This window comes from Charadrius vociferus, unplaced genomic scaffold (assembly GCF_000708025.1).
Source record: "Charadrius vociferus isolate BGI_N301 unplaced genomic scaffold, ASM70802v2 scaffold125, whole genome shotgun sequence".
In the NCBI taxonomy this organism is placed as follows: domain Eukaryota; kingdom Metazoa; phylum Chordata; class Aves; order Charadriiformes; family Charadriidae; genus Charadrius; species Charadrius vociferus.
The window spans coordinates 1160217-1173513 of NW_009649036.1; the positions used below are offsets into that span (position 1 = coordinate 1160217).

The window sequence follows — 13297 nt, forward strand, 5'->3', positions numbered from 1 at the left end:
TGCTACGGGCACGGGCACGGGCACGGGCACGGGCACGGGCACGGGCACGGGCACGGGCACGGGCACGGGCACGGGCCTGCACAGCCGTGGGAGCGGTAGGGACCCTACAAGTATGGTAGTAAGGAGAAAAGAGGATTTTTTTTTTTCTTTTAATATTTTTTTTTCTCACCCTTAAAGCTTTTCCTGAGCCACCTGAGATTGTCATTACAATTTGAGGACCAGATTTTTGCTGTTAGTGAAAAATGCACCACTTTCAAGATGAGATTCCTTTGGCTTCCAACACGTAACACATTTATATTCATCAGGGGATAAAGCCAGATGTTAATTACAACCTTATCAATAGTAGCAAATGTTCAGCATCCATATGTGTGCAGATTTATAAACTGACAATTCTCCTGTGGCTGTCAACAGGTTTTGATGGGTCTTTTTAACTGCAAAAGCATATAATGCATTTAAGTATTACTGAAACAGGAAAAAAAAAAGGTTTCACTTAATACCTGCAACATTTGATCTTGCTGAGATGATTTTTAAGACTTTTATTATATTCCAACACCTTATCATACAATATTTTGAGGAAATAGTATATCCTCAAATATTGTTTATTTATTTGAAGCAGATGAATGAGATGCTCATATGGATGCAATTTGTTGCTCTGATGGAGCAAAGGATGTTTAGGTTTTTTTTGTCTCTGTCATAAAATGTCATCATAATTTGCTTCTGACTTCTCAAATTAAAAACTTATTTGGCTAGATTAACACCCAGACTGTACTTTTTACTACAGAAAAACAGATTTGATAGTCTCAAGACAAATACTGATTTGCTTCAAAGTTGGGAGAGCCTGTTGTGACGCTCTGTGTATGAACGTGAATAAAGATGAGAAAATAAAACAAAACTGCAGTCAGAACACAAGTCCTTGTAGTCATATCTGGGTCTGGAAAGCTGTATAGCCATAGCAGAAATGGACATCAAGGTGGTCCCTTCCTTTGAATTTAGTAAGAGTACAACTGAGTGTTAAAGTGAATACAAGGAAGAAGCTGCACATTAAAAATGCATCAGCATGAATGAATTGCTTCGAGAGGTGAAATTGTCAATTGCCACCTTCCACACCCGCACTGGCTTCATGTTGTTTGGTCTCCCACATGTTAATTTTCATCTTTTCCCTTTCTTATCACCTACCTTTATTTCTTTCTCCTTACAATATAATCATGCATTAGTTACACACCCATGTATAATCCTGTTCCTCTCTCCACTTTCTTTTCATCTCTCAGCTCCCTGAAGAATGAGGGACACTGGGGAGTTCCTTCGCTTAGCTCCATTGCATACTGCTATTCTGGAACTCCACTGAAAGTGATCTGTCAAGGTTTCTTTCAAAATTTCTTTCTTAGGAGAAGCTCAGAATTAAGATACCCATCCCAGCTTCATTAGCCTTTATCACAATCTACAAGGGACTCCTTGAAGTCTGCTCTCTTCACTAGCATGACTGCCATCTTCTAGTTCTCCTATCTCTTGAACTTGATCACTAGCATATTCAAGGAAAGACTCCCTCAATTTGTAGGTAATTGTGTCAATAAATATATATTTATCTCATGACTCACTGTTTTATTTCTACTGCAGCCATTAATCCTGATCCAAATTAAAACCTTATCATCTGCAGGCAGCTAACGGACAAGATGGTTTTATCCTCCTCCAGACTGTCTTGGCACCCGTCTCTCTCTCCTCAATATCAATATCCATCTGCCTCCAAGGCCCACAGCTTGGTTGATGCCTTAGTCTTAGGTACCTCTCTGGATTTTCTCTTTTACACAGCTAGCTGTCTTGCAGACGACTTCTTGTACAGCAGCGCCAAAGCATAGATTTTGCTGTCTATCCACAAAGCTAAACATTTTTTTCTTGTAATATTCTGTTTCCTGACAGTGACCAACAACACCATTTTGATCTGTTCGGACTCCTGCACAATGCTTTTGCAAAGGTCATTCATCTACCCCATATCACTTTAACCCTCTCATCTAGCTCCTCCTATCCGTCTACCAACATTCACCCTCCTCTGTGGTCCAACATAAAACGTCCTTCCTCATTTTGAGGAAGATTACCTCCCACTCTCATTCACTGCCAAAAGGCCACCTTCCACATCAGGTCAACTCAGTGCTAGACTGTCTATTATTTGTAAAATTTTCACATGAGAAGTTATGTTGTCTCATTGTTTCCTTGTCTATTCTATCTGCATCTCTGTCTTGTTTCTTACCAATTCTTTGATTGTCAGTGGGACTGAATAGGGTCCTTATTTTCCACATGATCATGAAATAGTTTAGGTTGGAAGGAACTTTTGTGCATCATCTGGTCCACTTCGCTACTCAAAGCAGGACTAATTTAGTAGTTGGGTCAGATTGCTCAGGGTCACTTTTGCTCTTGGCAGACTCAGGAATACAACTGCAGAGGCACCCTGCAAGCAGCTGAGAAGCGTGATTCTCAGCTGAAGGTCTGAAAGAGGGACCAAAATCAATGTGGGGGTTAGAGATATGCTCAGTGCAACACGCTTACACAGAAGATCCTGCTGTGAGCAAGAAAAGTGTTTGCCATTTTCTTCACTGAGGATGGTTGAAAAATCTTGTTTATTCCTGACCTGAATGAGGGTTAATGGCTGTTTTTCAACAAATCTGGTTATCTAAGGGAAAGCCAGTTCAAGAAACTGCCATTCAAATTTGCTTATTTATTTGAGTTAAAAGATCAGGATAAGAAATCTAGCACAGAAGGATCCTGTTCCTTTATGAGATTCTTAAGGTACTATGGCAACACTACTACTATTACTACAAGTTTCTTCTTGCAGTGTTTCCATTGCTAAAAACATGCTAATTAACAGTTAACTACAGTGTATCTGTAAGCTTACTTAATGCTAACCTGTGCTCCTCTATGCGTTTTCCCTTAAGGTTGCATCATTCCTGTATTTGTTTGTACAGTCACTCAATAAGAATAGAAACACAGAATGGGAAGTGGAGAATACTAAGATGGAGATTCCATGGAAGATGCGAGGAGTGAGGAACAGCTACTGTGCAGCCCTTATGAGGGAAGAAGGGGTTTAACACAATGGGTTTATGTATCTATACACAAAATCAGAGTTGCTTTGTCAAACATGGAAGTACCACTCAAAAAAATGGCAAAAGTGCTCTTCAGAAGGATGGGAGAGAAGGATCGCTTAGCAGGGGACAGGCTAACACAGAGAAACTCAGAATAAACTTTTGAAAGAGATGGAGCTCTGAAGATATCCAGGAAATTGTGAATAATTTCTAGACTAATTTTCTTAAACGTTTCAACCTAGATAAAGATTATGTAATTTATTAGGACTGGTTATTGTTGCCAGAGCTGTGCTAACTGTTTGTACTAGGGAGTTGCAGCTCAAAATCTTACCAAAGAGACAAAACTATCTTCCATTATTTCCTATGAAAAACAGCAGTTGGGGCTTTGGAAACTAGACTTGGAAAAAACAAGAGGTATAAGAAAGGCACATTTGAAAAAAAAAATAAAAAAATCATTGACCAGCAAATACTTGAACATCCCTGAAGTTCACTGGAGCCTGAATGCTTATAGAAGCATCATGGATGGAGTTCTGGATAAGCCTTGAGCAAAAAGCATGGAAAAACAACGATCTAACTAAAACCCTATGTTTAAAAGAATTCCTGATCTTTGGATCTAGAGTTGTGCCCAGCCCTACTCAACACGCAGTTCAAAAGGAAGAGGTTAGAATGGAGAAGCTCCTGCAGTCTTCAAATACAGACTTTAAAATGTACATGCAGATGGGGTCATCATTTTGCAAATATACAAGTACACTGCAAAAGCATCATATAAGTTGTTCTGAAAAATAGCTTTACAGAGAAACATTGTGTGCCAACAGAAGAATGGTTAGAAACGTAATATATTTATCTTTGTTCAAAGATATTTTAAAGCTTTGATTCCAAAGAAATTTCCCAAGAAGCACCATAACAGAGGAGAAGATAGCCTTTAAAGGCTGTGAAACAAACCCAAAATGAAAAGCTTTCACTCCTGTTGTGCAACCAGAACAGGGAGCAGCACAACATTACCTGAAGGAGCTGTCAACTAAGTAAAGGATTAAAAGATAAATTCTATTTGTCTTACTGCCAGACATCAGTTAATGCTGGCATTTCCAAAGTTAATAAATTTTGTTGGAAAACATCACTGGAATATGCAGTAGAGTATGTGTGTGAAGTCATTGAAAGAGTGCCATTCATACAGGGCAAGGGACTAATCTTCAACTTATGATCTATTTAAAGCATTAAAATTCAATACATTTGTTTCTTATCTGGCCTTAGGACCACCCCAGTCCTTGGGAACCATCCATTACTCCCAAACACAGGTATCAGTCCCACTAAATTGCACTCCCAAGTTTGAAAATTATCCTCACTAAGTGATAGTTCTCACACAACAACCAGGGTTCTTTTTGTTTCCCAGAGAAGCCTTTTCTCACAGGCACCTTAAAGTCAAGCTTGAGACATTTCTCAGGCTTAGCATTTACTTTCCTTGGATGGAGATGTGTTCAGTGCAGCTCCCTTCTCCTTCCAACAGACATAGGAAAGGAGTTTCTGCTCTAAGTTTCTTTGGTGAATGATCGACAGGTCCCACAGGACTCTTCCTGGGTCTCCCATCCTATCACGCTGCTCTCAGCATCCCAGTCACCGCTTGCCTCACTGTCAAGAAAGAAGAGCGTTTCAGAGAGCTCAGTCCCACAGACTAATTTACTCCATGAGATACATGACCACCTTCTAGCTAGTTGCCCAGTCTACCAGACATCCCTCTTGGGACCTTCTCCCTTGTTCTTTTGCAAACTATCATTGCATAACAATGAGTATATCGTTATTCAAGATGGAGAGCAAAATGACTTTCTGCTATCAGGTTGCAATAGCACAGGATTACAGAAAGGTTGAGGCTGGCAGGGACCTTCAGAGATTATCTAGTCCTGCCCAGAGCAGATCACAGATCAGATTGCAGAGCAGATTACTCAGGGCTTTGTCCAGTTGAATTTTGAGTAGCTCCAAGGATAAAGACACCACAACCTCCTTAGTCAAGTTCTTTCAGTGTTTGGCCACCCTTGGAATGAAAAAGATTTTTCTTATGCCTAAATGGAATTTCTTGTATTTCAGTTTGTGTCCATTTTGTCTTGTCCTTTCCCTGGACACCACTAAGAAAAGTCCAGCTCCACCTTCTTTACTCCCTCTCATAATGCATTTTTAAACATTGACAAGATCTAAGCCTTCTCAAGACCAAACAGGTCCAGCTCCTTCAGCCTCTCTTCATAGGACAAATGGTCCAGTCTCCTAATCATCTTTGATAGCCCTTCACAGGTTTTGCTCCAAGATGTCCACATCTGTTGTACTGGTGAGCCCAGCACTAGACCCAGTACTCCAGAAATCTCAGCAGGGCTGAGGGGAAGGATCACCTCCATCAACCTGTTGGCAATTCTCTTCCTGATGCAGTCCAGGATGCTTTTGGCCTTCGTTGCTGGTTCATAGGCAACTTGTTAGGCACCACAACACTTGGATCCTTCTCTGCAAAGCTGCTTTCCAGCCAGGCAGTCCCCAGCCTGTAACGGTGCCTTACGTTATTTCAGTTTACAAGCCTGAATGATCCACATCACCAAGTTCCATAGGATGACACAGTGCTAGCATGTTCCTCTCCCTTTTCCATAACCTCATTAAGAAAATAACGGGGCATTCTGCAGTTCTACGCTGAAGTCTAAGCCTTTGCAGACTACACAGATGGGAATCTACCAAGGTAAGTATCTTCATCTTGGTGGCCCACTCTTCTCTGAGCCATCTGCTCTAATAAGGAATCTTCTGCCACATAAAGGTAGTCACAGCACCCCACCAGCACCAAGCATGCAGCCAGAAAGTGGTCCTGGCTTTTCTCTGGTTTCTGTTGCTGTCACAGCTGCAAGTGTAGCTATTATTCCTATGCCAAGAGCTGCAGCAGCTGCTATTGTTCATGCTGCTATTTCAGCAGGGCTCCAAGATCCATTCCTGCGTTCAGAAGTGTTAGCTGCCCACATGCTCAACCGCATGAAGACCTGGCCGCACAAGACAAGTGCGGATTCTGTCAAGTCCTTCCATCCCAGGCTTAATTTGTACAAACAAAAACCCCACAGCAGAGGGGGGAAGAAAAAAAAAAAAAAAAAAAAGGCAAGCAAGAAGTAGCCAATCATATTCCTTTTGCAATTTTAGTCTTCCCAGCAGAGAGTAAGCTTTGCTTTGGCAGATGCAACCCACAATTTTTCCAGGCTACTCCAGCTTGTCACAGATCACAAACAGACAGTAAATGGGGTGCTGTCCTGGACTCTGGGTGCAGCAGGATGTACAAAGAAGCTGCAGACCAGGCTGCTCTTAAATTCCTCATATTCTAAGAGGTATCAGTCCTTAGTGTGGACAGTATTATAGGCAATAAAGGAGATATCCCAGAATTTAGCTGTTGCATGCTCTTGTTTTCCACACACAAGAGGAAAAGGTAAAAAAAGTAACCTCTCATCCTACTCCACAATTGGGAAAGCAGGAGAATGGATGTAGCCAGAGCATGATCTTTCAAGTGAACCTGGGGTACTGACCTACAGTCAACCTTGCTGTTTAATCATTAGTGCACTCTTTTATATAACTATGGTCCATACCAGACTAATACCTAGACATAGCATGGGGAACAGCACAGCCACTCCAAGCAGACAGCATGTAAATATGATTTAAAACATAGAAGAGGATTCAGTGACTTGGATGAAAGCTATACTGTACTATTTGTTCTTGAGGCCAGAGCTCCTTATGCACCCTGGCCTCATTTATTTGCCAGTAAAAATATAGCTTCTAGGACCAGTTGGTATTTTCTCCTTGCTAATTATCTCTACCTCAATGTAGAAATGAAGAAACGATATGATAGCCTTCCTGACCTGTTCCTCTAAGAAAACACAACACACCTAACCTGCACAAACAGATCATGTGAGTACAGTAATGTTCCACGCTTGGCTGCCTTCTGCCACAAGGTTAGACAAGGATAGGGGCAAAGAAATTAAGTACACACAGACTGAAATTAAAAGGAAGGAAAACCCATTCCCCAGCAGCATTTATTTGTATTTAGAATGTGAAGGCATGGAGATGTAACAAGATGTGAAGGCAATACACTGGACGATGAGCTTTCTTCAAGTATTTGCACTGTGTCACATTTTGTATATCCATAACCACAGCTGTGAGGTCCTGTTTGTGAAGCTGATATTTTTCTTTATAGAATCATATCATGTTTAGGTTGGAAGGGACCTTGAAGATTATATGCATATCAAGTATTAATAGAATTTCAGAATATGAAACACTCCAAAACATGCAAGATTTGTCATAAGAAAACATTACAGTTGGTACAACTGATCACAACTTTACATTAACTTTGTTGTCTTGGTGGGATAGGAAACTTTTTTTTTTAAATATAAAAGCAGCAGAGCAGATACCAACGTGAAATGCTCTGCATTTGTCATGCGAGGAGAGATTCACGATTGCATCAGCCTCCACAGAGACTAGTTGGAAGCTATCCGACAGTGATGACTAAACAGAAACTGATTTGTTGTTTGCCGATTGGCACAGACTAGTATTGCCAGAGCTAGGAATGCAGAAAGCACAGACAAATAGTAGTAACCCTATTGGTTCTACATATGCATTACACCACCACCAACAGGCAACATTTCCTGGAAAGAGAAGGAAACTAACAGAACAATTGTTTTAGGGTGGGGGTAGTCAATGCTGTATTTCAGCCCAGCTGTTCAAAAAGCAATGCCAAGGATGGGTCTGTGCTACTAACACAATACTTCATTCCTTCTCTTAACTTGCCATCATAAGCCACTTCATAGATTGCTCTACTTCCTAAGCAGAAATCCCCAAGTGTCTGAAAAATAATTAGTATGCCATGGTGCCAAGTATTAACATACTGAAAGGATGGTCAACATTCCTTGAAGGCTCAAATTGAAGTAAAATTTACTATCATTTTAAGCCTCAAACCAACTTCTTTAACCAGTAGGGGCACATTTTATGTTTGAGGATTATTTTGCAATTACTCTATGTCACAGAACAATGGGAGAGTAGGCTGGAAGTCAGGTGCATTGGATACTCTGCTGCCTCTTGCTGTTTGGAACATTCACCATAAGACTCCGATTGCAGGGTGTAACTACAGGCAGCACCCTTGCTCTTCATCATTTAATATAGCCCCTTTAATGAGATACTGACAGTCTTTGGAAAGACTAAATCTATGAAGGAACTACATTTACCCTAAAAAAAGCTCTTAAGACTTTTAGTTTCTTGACCAAAAAGTTCTCACCAAGTAGAAAACAGACTTTCTGACACAAAGATAGTAGGATATAACTACTGACTTTTAAAAGTGCAAATGAAAGGGCTAAGAACAGCCAAAGCAGGAACTGTGCAAACTCCCCTTATCTTGCCCTGCTTTTCCTGTTGCTTGCTGTTTTCACTCACAATGTCCATCCAGTTCAAATCCACAGCATCAGCTGAACAGCAGCTTTCACTAAGGAAGTGCACACAAACATTCATTATAGAGGTAGGACATCAGTAGGATTAACACATAATTGGTGAAAAATTGCTAGTCTTGAGCCTTGGTTCCATGTTCGACTTGGTTTTGCTGCTCCTTGAGCATACAGGCAGCGTGCCTGGGGCTATCATTAAATTGACAAATGTGGTTCATCAGCAACTGCTTCTTCCTCATGAACTGTTCTAGGCTGCCAAAGACCAATTTTGCAAATCAAAGCTGCATTTTGATGGGTCCCCACTCACAATACATCTCTGGGGTATATGCTAGCATAATGCAGAGCAACTTCACTGAGCCTGGTTTGGCATCTTAAAGCCATCTTTCATCACATCATATTCAGATGGGTTCAGAAATTTGTTATTGTATTTCTAACATAAAAAAACCTATGGTCTCAGTTTTTACCAAATCTTTGTAAGCCAGGTCACTGCCTGCAGTGGGCACTACTCCAGTAATTTTCAGGGCCACTTTACTGCAGACCGTTCATCAAGTTTCAAATTTTATGACTTACTAAAATGTAACATAACATTTTTCAGATATGACAGTAACAAGAGTTCCCAGCTCTGTTTTCTTGTACTGATTTTCAGTACACATTTTTTCCCCCCCCTTTCTATTGATCCATTTCCACTTACATGCATTTCCACTTTTAATATTAGGCACTGATAGAAGAGCAGTCATGCTAAAGAAGTTCTTGTTTCTCTAGTTGATTGGAATTAATTTGTCACAGAACTATCTTCATGTAAACACACTGGTATATAAAATACTCTGGGATGTATTTAAGAACTCCATCTGCAGCAATGCACTGGGAAAAGTAAGGTTTGTGAAGGCTCTGCTAGATACTATTTTTCCATGTGTTTTTTTTCAAAGTTTCTTTTATCCAGCAATGCCAAATAGGCATATTCCTACATTTGACAATGTAAAGTTACCCAATATTAAAAATACTGTGTCCTTTTCAGTGTTAGCTTTTGGCCTGCTAACATCTTCTCTGGGTTCAAAGAAAAGTTTCTATTGATTGTGCCTGATAAGCTCAATGAGCTTATTTGATGAGAAAAATCCAATAAGACAATCATTACAATGCCCATATGATCAAATACCACTGATGACACTTAAATCTTCAGGTACCAAGCACTCTCCCCTTTCCAGTAAGTAAAGCCTGATTGGGCAGTTTCTTAAGTTTCCTGTTCTGAAAAACAGAAAATACTTGCTTGCTTCCACTGTGAGTCCAAAATTGCGGATCTTTCAGAATGGAGTGATGGTTAACTTCAAGAAGGATCTCTAATTTAACAGTTTCAACAGCTCAAGAGAGATCCGTTACCAACTACTTGGCAACAGATAAGAAAGAAGTCCTTGCTGTCACCAATCCGCTCTACCTGGATTTCTTTTAAGTCACTTCCACTGTCCAAGAACCAGAAGTCAGGTACCAGAGGTAGCAAGGACTTGCCAAACTTCAAATACTCTCCCCTCACTGGTTTGGAGGCAGGATACAACCAATTGCTGGGGAAGATTGTTGCAACACTGCTAGTCATCATCCTTTGTTGTCATACTTTCAAATTGCATTGCTTCTAGGTGACCTACAATGAAGTCTTAAACCCCTTGCAAGAGATCAGTGAAACTAGATACACTGAAAAAAATGACCTGTCAAGAAATACAAAAAGCTCTTCATGGGGGGCAGGAAGTTCTCAGACTGGGAGGAACTGGGTATTACTGCTGTAGTAGTTACCACTGTATAGAAGAGCCAGAGAAGCAAGCAGAGAACTTTCTTGTGCAGGGGGATCTCCAGCAAAGAAAGTTTCCTGTAGAACTAATTCATTAAAAGTGAGGATCCACTCAACCAACAAGCAGGACAAGAGGGACAGAAGCCCTCTTCATGTTCACTATGCAGCTGTATCAGGTCATGCTGCTTGCCTGCACATGCAAAGCAGTGGAAATAGATGGAAACAGTTATTTTTTGCAGTCTTATCTTTCAATAGCCTGGTATTGAATAAATACAATCGAAGCTCCAAAATGTCCAGTGGAATATGAGTACACAGCTCCTCCCTACTGTCATAGACATTGGTTTAGGGTTGTAGAACATACCAATCAATTGAAGGTTTTGGCCTTGTTTCATAAACTTAAGTCTTTGAAAACATTAAGAATCAGAAGAGATCAGTTTCAAATAAATGTTCATTTTGGAAGTAGAGCAATTTGTATTTTTAATCAGACTACAGTAAAACATCTTCCAAAGCAAAATCTTTTCAGTTATCTTGCACAGAATAATACCTTTGTCATAATGGTGACAGTTTCATAGATTCTTACTTTTCAAGCCAACTCAAGACAAGAAACATTTCACATTCTCCACAACTCTCAAAACTGCTTCTCCATCTCATTCTGCTCAATACAGTGGCAAATGACAGCTCCAGAAATGCAAGAGGGAAGAGTATACATTGTTATTATTTCATAGAAAAAGTCTAAATTCAGTAGATGACTACATCATCAAGACGCACATGTTGGTCCTAAATAGAGGAAAAATCCTGGTGTTGAGCAAAATCCCCCAAAGGGTAGCATGAGCACCAGCACCCAGCACAAAGCGAGCTAGCTTTGGGGCTATCTTTGTTGAGCTTATGAAGCAACTAGTGCCAAGGATCTCTCCCTTCATCTGCAACTCCTTAACACAACTGCAGTAAAAGTTATCTTCATGAAAAGATACATTTCCTGAAGAGTCAGGAAAAAAAATTCCTAAGGTTTGATGCAAACTAAGGTTAACAAAGTCAGTTAACTGTAATGCTTATAAACTAGCATATTCTAATCAAGTTTTAAATAGGTTAGTATTGTGTCTGAAAACCTGTTCAAAGCTAATTGTCTTCTCTTTAGTGAAGCAAAAATAGTATTTCACAGAAGGAAAAACAACCTAGCAAGTAATCTTAGAAAAGTCTTAAATTAGGCAACTACCATTGTTGATATGACACACTAGCAACTCCACCAAGAAATGGTTAACTTAGCACCTCACTCAGCAGCCCCCTACCTTTAGTTTTTCCTACTTGCCTTTTACACCTCACTCAGCAGCCCACTACCAGTACCTTTAGTTTTTCCTACTTGCCTTTTTCTTTCTACTTCTCCTTTTCCTTCCACAAAAGGCAGGAAAATAAAGAGGTGGCTGGCTCCAACTCTTATTCCCATACTCTTATCATTCATACCACTTAACTGCTTTCAGCTTGTTGAGATTCTTGAGCTCCATTTGTCCTCAAGCAGGACTCCTGTTCCTCTTACCTTCTTTAAACTTTTTTTTCCTGACAGCATCCAACATTTTCAGAGAACTCCATTTGAGCTCTAACCAGCTTCTGTGACCTCAAACCTTTCTGCAAAGCTTTTTTCATCTGGAATCTAAAGTAGAAGTTGAAATACTAGGTTTCTGCAAGAGCGGTAGGCAAACATACCAGTTAAACACCTAGAACAATAAAAGTAGCAGGATAAAGAAGGCAAAGAAATACTTTTAATATGGTAGCAAGCAAGAGTGCCTGTCCATGATGTGTGAACATTGAAGAACAGCATGTATTAAAGGCAACAGTCAATTACTTAATTGCCTCAAGAGACCAACCAATGCAGTTCATCTGAACATTGCATGTCCCCATCTTGTAATCATATGAGAGTTCACTGCAAATCAAAGTCGTCATCCCCAACCTTTACAGCTAGTTACTCTCATCTCCAAGTACTACACATCTGAATTTGAGTTTCCTTGTCTGAATCAGTCTATCTGGTCTTTTATAACTTTTGAACTATAGCCTAAGTGCAGTAAGACAGTGTCCATAACAAATAGATACACACTGCTGCATTGAAGTTTTTGGACTTTGGTTTGTTAGATTTTATTTGAGCAGGTGATAGTTTCATAGGTAGCTCAAGTATTCATAGCAGCAGCATCAAATCTGTGAGCAAGTACTTACAGTTGTTTTAGAAACATATTTGTACTCATATACTATAATAAAAAAGGTCTAACTTACTGATGTTTGTCAAGATTTACTCTGAGGAAGTGTGCCCAACGTTGACTCACATGCTGTAGCAGGTGTCTGGCTGGTATCATCTATCCCACAATAGAAGTACTTTCTAAAGACAGATGTAGTTGTTCTCTTGCACTGTTCTCAGAAGAATGAAAAAATAGCTTACTAGTTTGCAGCAGCAGCAGCTACCAACAAGAAAACAGTTTTCCTTAACACACAAACCAGGCAATCTAGACAGATTCCAGCAAACGCAAGGCTCCTGAAAACCAAATCACACAGTAGTAATACTGGGTTACTGAGCAAGATCCTGATCAAATACAGAAAACAAAGCTATCTGTGCTTTCCTACATATTTAATGCAAAGAACTCTCTAGATATCTTCAGTAAAGATGATTTTTCCTGGAGCTGTTGTATTTTGTCTGCTAACAATGAATAGCTGAAGTCTTATGTTAATCAGTCTAAATAATCCATAATGTTTTCACTTGTGTCTTGGAAGTCAACTTCCCCGACTTCATGAAGCTATACTTCTTTTGAAAAGTAATATAATGATACCTTGCTAAGCACAGGTTTTAAGTTCCATAAAGTCCAATCAAACTGCACAGCTTCAACAGTCTTGAACATATAGTCTTACTAGTTTCACTCCTCATATCAATATTGTACCACTTACAAGACTGACTTTCATCTAACTGTATGGATTTGAAGGTATTGGTTTTAAATCAAACTGACCTGTTTTTCAACTTTGGCAAGGCTTACCGTTAAGTT

At 39.9% G+C, this 13297-nt stretch overlaps 1 protein-coding gene across 1 annotated transcript in view; it reads right to left on the bottom strand.

Annotated features, from left to right (window-relative positions):
- The window catches only part of TBC1D15 (TBC1 domain family, member 15), a 48809-nt gene extending 38718 nt beyond the window's left edge, over window positions 1-10091 (bottom strand). The window contains exons 1-2 of the mRNA XM_009887825.1: window positions 9881-10091; window positions 7-104 (exon numbers count right to left, since the gene is read on the bottom strand). Coding sequence (XP_009886127.1) covers window positions 7-104; window positions 9881-10091 — 309 coding nt within the window. The remainder of the gene's footprint in view (window positions 1-6; window positions 105-9880) is intronic.
- Window positions 10092-13297: the final 3206 nt, after the last annotated feature.